This window comes from Frankliniella occidentalis, unplaced genomic scaffold (genome assembly GCF_000697945.3).
Source record: "Frankliniella occidentalis isolate FOCC.00 unplaced genomic scaffold, Focc_3.1 Scaffold7, whole genome shotgun sequence".
NCBI classification, from domain to species: Eukaryota; Metazoa; Arthropoda; class Insecta; order Thysanoptera; family Thripidae; genus Frankliniella; species Frankliniella occidentalis.
Window position 1 is genome coordinate 69035 of NW_026267137.1, and position 7077 is coordinate 76111.

Consider the following 7077-nt stretch of genomic DNA (forward strand, 5'->3'; position numbering starts at 1 on the left):
GGGGGGCAAGACTCGGCGGATGACAGACAGGCATCATTACCATCCGACGACGACGACGACGACGACGACGGACGATGATTGTTTGGCGGCCTCACTGTTGTATACGCCCCCCCGGCCAGGTCACGTGCACGGTGATGAATTTGTTTTGCATTTCCGCCGCCGCGGGGACCGCAGGGATCGTGCGTGAGGCGAGCGCTAGTGCGCCGCCGAAGGCACCCCCTCCGCGACGGCGGCACCGCGAACGTGACTTTGCCTCCATTCGGGGGCCTCAGGATCCCCAACGGCGAGCGGCGTTCATAGGCGTCCCCAGCAACAAGCAGGCGCGCGGAGGACGGGCACCCCGCTGCTGTTTGTGGGGGTGCGAGGCCACCTCGGAACACCAACCACCTCCAGCCCCACCCCACCAAACGTGCGTGCGTGCGCAACCCATTCCACCTACGGCAAAGGCTGGCTGTAGCAGAGTGATGCCATAACGCCCAAGCCGTAACACCGACGCCCTGTGCTGTGTTTGATAAAGACTCGGTATATCGTGATTGATTGTGAATCGAAAGGTCACGAGGGCGAAGAGGAGAGCGTGGGCAGCTTACCTTCCAACATGGGGGACAAACGTGACCCCCCCCCCCCTGCACTACACCACAACCAACGCCACATGCTCGGCCACATGCGTCCCCCGTTGAACGATTCCTTATGCATGCCACTGCGACCGGGACGGACGACACAAGACGAATGCGGCCTGCTCGGGCTGCTCCATGTGCGGCCCGAGCCCGAGCCGGGTAGGGGTACTCCACTCCGCTGGTGGTCATCCTTTACCCGTGATGCTTTGTTTACGAGGCTACGGGCCGGGCTAGGGTCCCTCTCATGGGACAGGAAGCGCACCGCCCATTTATAAGTCCACCCACCTCTCCTCTGTGCCCCGGCGGACAGGCCGCGGGGGTCCTACTCCTCCGGACGCCACGCCGCGCCACGCCCCAGCGCACACACACACACGGCCGGCTCCGCGCCCTCAGCAAACAGCTCAATGAGAAGGGTAACATCACATCCACCCGCCGGCCGGCCCGGGCCAGGGCAAACATGTCGGAGATCATGGCCTCCCCGGAGGAGCGAGCGCTGGGTGCAGGGCGGATGCAGCGGATGGCATTGGGAATCAGCCGTTAGAACGCTCACACAGGACCAACTTGCGCATATCCAAAGCTGTGCCCAAAACATGGGCCAAACGGGCACACACACTGGACAAACAAAGATGGTAAATCCTACCTGTAAAATGCACTAAAGATTCAGTGCCTTTCCAAAAGCGTTCAGAGCTACAGTGCCTTTGCAACGGCAAAAAAACTGCCAAAGGCACTAAATTTTAGCACCCTATGGGGCTCTTTAGTTACTGTCTTCATAGAGGCACTAAACCGCGCCGCGCACTGAACTGAAAATTTCTTTAGCACCCCTGGAAAGGCACGACTACCTTTGTTTTTCCAGTGAATGCTTCCGTGTTTTCAGGGCGGCGTAATTTTTCAACTTTCCACGCCCGAATTTCCTCTCGAGAAAAATATTTGACGCAATTTTCTGAGGAATGTGTGTACAGTATTTTTCGGGGTAGTATGGTGTCGACAGCACTAGCCGGCAAGGCGCACATCACTGCTCCGGCCGGCCGCAGCCGCAGGGGGGAAAAGGGGAGGGGTTGGGGGGGGGGGGCAGGAGCGCTCCGCTCGCCTGGCGTGTCTGCCAGCCCCGTCTGGGAGGCTGGCTGCCTCGCCCTCGCCACGCCCGGCCCGGCTCTGTGATGTCTCTATTAGTGGACTCGGTGAGGGAGCGAGAGAGTCGGACGCATTGTGAGCGGCGCGCCGGCGGAGCGAGAGAGAGAGGGATCGAGGGAGAGTGAGAGGTGGAGCGTAGGAAAGAGAGAGAGAGTGTGGCTAGTGACATGTAGTTCACACACACCCAGCGCCCTTTACAGTACACAGAGTACAGCTATGCCGAGCTATGCGGCGAGGGCGCGCGCAATATTGCATCCCATCTGCGGTGGACCATAAGCCCCACATCTCGCGACCTGTACGCCCTTGTTATGTCTTCTTCGCCTGTGCTCATTCCGTGTTTGAAGGCTCGCTGACCAAGAACTATTACTACAAAACTCTAATGACAAGGCGACAAAGTCCTTATTGCTTAATTATCTTAAGGCAAATATCAATGCTTCTCCAAAGTCTCCATAATAAGTGCAGTCTTGAAAATTTTACGAAAATATAAAATTAACGGCCGTGTGACGGCAATTCAGACGGAGGTAAAACGGGATCGAGCTGTCGAAATTTCAAGACATAAAGCTAAGTCGGCCACAGGTAACCAACCTATACCCACCAGCGCAGAGGTTCACAAGCTCGATAAATGATCTAAGCTGGACAGAAAATTACGGAAAACCAAAGCCCGTTTCAGAATAGAAGAAAAGAAGTCAGGGGCGTCTCCAGCGAATTTCCAGAGCGCTCCAGAGGGTGAGAGCCCGGGTGAGGTTAGGTGTGCCTGAGCGCCGAGCCAGGTGTTGCGTGCTGCCTCCCTCTCCCCCTCCCTCCCCCGCACCCGAGACCAACGGTGGAGCGGGCACAGCGCGCCACGGCGCGGACCTGCTGGAGCTGGCGGCCTCCACGTCGGCGACGTCCCCAAAGACCGCGCACGTCCGCGACGTCCCCGTCGAACGTCCCGTTCATGGTTCCATGGTCCCCGTCGACGTCGTCGTCAACCCACGCAAAGAGTGAGGTTATGTTTACCTTGTCGAGCTGAGCCAGGCCGATGGCAGCATCGGAGTAGCTGGTCCTTATGAACAGATCCGAGTCGTGCGAAGGGGCCTTCGGGGGGGCCTTCGGGGGCACGGCGGCCGCGGGGCACGGTCTACTCCGGTGCTCTCTCTCACAAGATGCCGAGTGCACAGCCACCATGTCGACGTACTTTGTGGCTGACGCCTGCCCCAGTCGGGGTGGCACATTTAGCCGACTGACAACACACTTGACGGAGCACTGCACACACCGCACTCACAACGTCGCACTGCACCACATCACGCACACACACACACACACTGACACTGTAATCCAGAATATTGCACTCGCGTTCACTTCGCGCTCTCGCGGACTCGACTATCGGCGCGCAGCCTCCCGCACGGTCCTGGGTCCTGCTCTGGGGGCGTCTCTCTCCGGACTGACTGGTGGTGGTCGGCGACGGGGACCACCGGGGAGGTCCTGCGCCCGGCCGGGCCGTGTCGAGCCGCGCCACCGGCGGGCTTACGGACCTGAGCCGAGCGCTGCCATTGGCTGGGGCGCGGCGTCGCCTAGCAACCGTCCCGTGGCGGCTGCCTGCCCGCCTGGCGGCCTGCCTGGCGGCTGGGCGGGGGTCCGCCGCGCCGGGCCGGGGGCGGGGGGCCCCGCCCCGCCGGCCCGCCATTGAGCCGGGACCACACACACAGGGTGACGGACCGGGCCCGGCCGGGGGCCCCAGGCTGGGCCCGGTGGGCCCGGTGGGCCCCATGCCATGCCTCCTATCGGGCTGCTGCCGGGCCCTGCCCGCCGCCTCGCCCCGCCTCGCCGGTGGTCGCTGGCTGGCTGCCCTGGCGGGGAGTGGCGGGGCGTGGCGCGGGGGACCCACGGCCCGCCGCCCCGCCGCCACAGCATCTCCCTCTACTACAACTCCCTTTCAGCTTGTTTCTTGAAAACTCCCCGCTGTTTGGCTTTGGCCGGGGAGGGCCGGGCAGCAGGGGCAGGGCCGGGCACTCTTTCCCGTGATGTGTTTGTTACGCGAAGCTCGGCCCGTACGCCGCACCCTGGCCAGGCCGGGTGCCCGGGTCCTCGGCCGATTGATTAGTTTCCTGAATCGGATGCTGTGTGTGGTGGTGATCCTGTGTGCCGATCGCACGCTGATGCCGCGCCGCCCCTCCTCTCCCCATCGCTCTCCCTGCTCCCCGATGACGGATTGTCCCCCTCCCTCCCTCCCTCCCTCCGCGGGTGGAGCCCTCTGTGTGTGTGGCTGGCTGGGTCAGGGTCGTCGTCATAGCCGTGCTGCAAGGATTATTCGCACTCGCTTTTGGCTAGGCCGGCAGTCCGTACAGGCTAGTCAGGAAACCATGTTACTACCAGCGTGAGCGTGGTACTGGTCGCACTTCACTAACTTGGTGCTGGTGGGACTCTACCACTTTGGACTCGTAGAGCCGCCTGTAGCTCGCGAGGTTCATCTGGAGATCTGGAGCCTAGAGAGCACCCCCCTCCTCCCTTTCCCTGCGATCTTGTCCTCCTCATCTTGCCTTTCCTCTCCCGGGGCCCCTGCCACTGACTGGCTAGGCAACCCGCTCGCCACGCGCGCCCGGCGGGTCGGCCTACGCACCAGGCAGACGCTCGCGTCGGCTGGAGATGGAGAACACCTCGGGGACTTCAACTTCAACGCGGGCGTCCGATCGGCTGTCCAGAGCGAACTGGAACAGGAGAACTGTCTCCGTTCTTTAGCAAACGTTTGATGCCAGCAACGGGTCGGCGTCTCCAGGCGCGGCGGCCCCCCAGGGCCTCCTCCAGGGGTCTCCAGGCGCGCCGGGCCGTCCTGTCTCGTCCAGACCGGGCCGGGCTGTTTACAGTGTCTGATTACAGCCATATAACGTTAGCCGCGTGGTTGTTAACCCTTTTGCTTTTCATCGCCGTCTTCCAGTTGGAGCGCCTCGTTCTCTCTGCTCCACCCTGTTGTGCTGTAATTCTGTTCAACAACAGCAAGAAAAGAGGGAGGGAGAGAGAGGAAAAGGGAGGGACGTGACATATAAGGGAGGGGGGGGGGGGAGGACTTTGTTTTTGTACTAATACAAAAAGACAGTCGCCAGACGGACGACGGGGCCCTGGCCTGGCCCCGCGGACTGCGGTAGAGACATACCTGAGGGGCGGCGCGTGCGCGACTGGCTCCCTCGCCCACGCCCATTCGCCTCTCTCTTTCTCTCTCTGTCTCTCTCCCCTTTCTCTCTTCCTCTGCCTCCTTCTCCCCCGCCTCAGTCCCAGTAGTCGTGACAATGGTTTTGAAGGGGCGCACACCACACCTCACCTCATAAGACCGAAAGCACACAACCTGCAATGCATAATTACAGGGTGTCGGTAAGGAATGAAAACATCGAAAGTGAGGCTGTTTTATACCCCATGTGGACTTTTGCTCCTGTCAATATCAGGTGTAAGCCCTTTCGAAAGAAACGTTTCGGGAGTCTATCGAGTCAAATTTATTTTAAAGGTGCAGAGAAAAGTTATTCCCTTTTGAAAAATTTGATTTCTCTCACAAAGCCTTCTCTTTCTCCAATTTCTACGGAGACACTTATTCGCCTCTTCCTCATCGACAGCACTACGCGGCTCTACGGCGGGACGGCCGCAACTAATGTCTTCATCTGAAGGCCCGCTGGACTGGGCGCAGCGGGGGAGCGAGAGACGGACAAGCAGTCGCCGGGATGTAGTAGCTAGAGCTGTTCAAGTATATTTGAAATCTGCTCATCAGGTGGGTCCTAGGTAGAAAAACAGGAGAAAAAAGGGGGGGGGCTACTAAATAACAAGCAGGCGCCATAGTCTCCGTCAGGCCAGCGCCAGCGGTCTCCGAGCCGCAATTACAGGTTCGGTTCACGCATTGGAGAGCGAGAGAGAAAGAGGGAGAAATGCCCTGCAACCCGCCACCGGGCCCGGCGACAAGAACAAGTACTACTGACATCATCATAAGGACACTCACTCCCTCGCTGCGGCAGACGGAACAAAAAAGTTCATGACAGCTCCTGTCCCGCTGATGGTTGTGCATCTGGAAGAGGAGCTCCTGTAAAAAAGAAACGGGTGCAGCGGGCTGGCCCCGGACTGGCCCCACTGTCGACGGGATATCAAGTCAGTAAAATCTCAGATCAACATCTTTGCGCTTCCAGTATAGGGAGTCAGATGGACGGACGAACAGTGGACGAACGGACGGACGGACGGACAGACAGACAGACAGACAGACAGACAGACAGACAGACAGACAGACAGACAGACAGACAGACAGACAGACAGACAGACAGACAGACAGACGATTTCGATCTTTTCATTACATGTTATAACATATAACAACTTTTTTTTGTTGTTCTTTGCTTTGGTTTATTTGCTTGCCAGGGAAGGTTGGCTGGCCAACAGCCCTGCCGTCGCTACTGTTCTTCCGGTGGCCGCATCCCTTCTTTTATCGTCGAAGTGCAAACTCAAACCCCCGTCCCAACCCGGACCTTCCGTTTGCAAACACTTGGCGGCGGCCTGCTACTGCTGAGGAATGTTAGCTCATTGCTTGGTGTGGTAAATATTTTACTCGAAGTAAAGGTCTCTGATTGGAGAATTTCACGGAAGAGTGTGAAAACTGCTCGATGCATGTAGACCTGGAAAACACGTTACATTGCCGAAATTTCGTCGACTTTTGTTTTTACAAAGTTTTCTATAACTGTGTGGCCCTCCTGCTGGCGACGACACTTCTAAACCTCCGAGCGGAAGTGCTGCACGAAAGGAGGAAGAAAAGATGGCAAGAGAGACTGGAAGAAGGAGAGCGAGAGAGGAAGTGCGAGGAGAGATGGCGAGGGAGAGAGACCGAACGCGTTCACACGCAGAACCTCCAATTAAAAAGGGATTATCTCGAGATGAAAGGCGCCGCCGCACCTCACCTGTCTCGGTGGCGCGGCGTGGTCCGGGAGGGGAGGAGGGGAGGAGGGGCGTCCATGCGAGGTGGGGGAGGGAGGGCAAGGTGCACAGGTAAAATTGTGCTGGAAAGTTTAAAAACTATAGAGAACTCAATTGTTCCATGTTACTAAAACCAGTGCAAAATAATGTACAAATACTAAACTACAACCAGCAGCAGCTCTGGTTTTTCTTTTTCACTGTGTGGTTTGCGTTGTTGTTGTTGGAAAAGAGGGGGAGGGGGGTCTTTACCGGCTCCACACATGTGGGTGTTGATGTACGCTTTAGGCCCTCCTTGAGGAGATTAGGGAGGTATGGAAGGAGAAGGAGATAGTCAGACGAAAAGGGGGGGGGATGGGAGAAGGGAATAAGGTAAACAGAGGAAGATAGGGGGGAAGGGAAAGAGCGGGATGGGTAAAAG

The 7077-nt window shown here is 58.4% G+C and overlaps 1 protein-coding gene across 1 annotated transcript in view; it reads right to left on the reverse strand.

Moving 5' to 3' along the window:
• LOC113204715 (protein patched) overlaps positions 1 to 3160 on the reverse strand; it is a 6659-nt gene extending 3499 nt beyond the window's left edge. Inside the window, exon 1 of the mRNA XM_052273279.1 lies at positions 2745 to 3160. Coding sequence (XP_052129239.1) covers positions 2745 to 2912 — 168 coding nt within the window. The 5' untranslated portion in view covers positions 2913 to 3160. The remainder of the gene's footprint in view (positions 1 to 2744) is intronic.
• Between the last annotated feature and the right edge of the window lie 3917 nt (positions 3161 to 7077).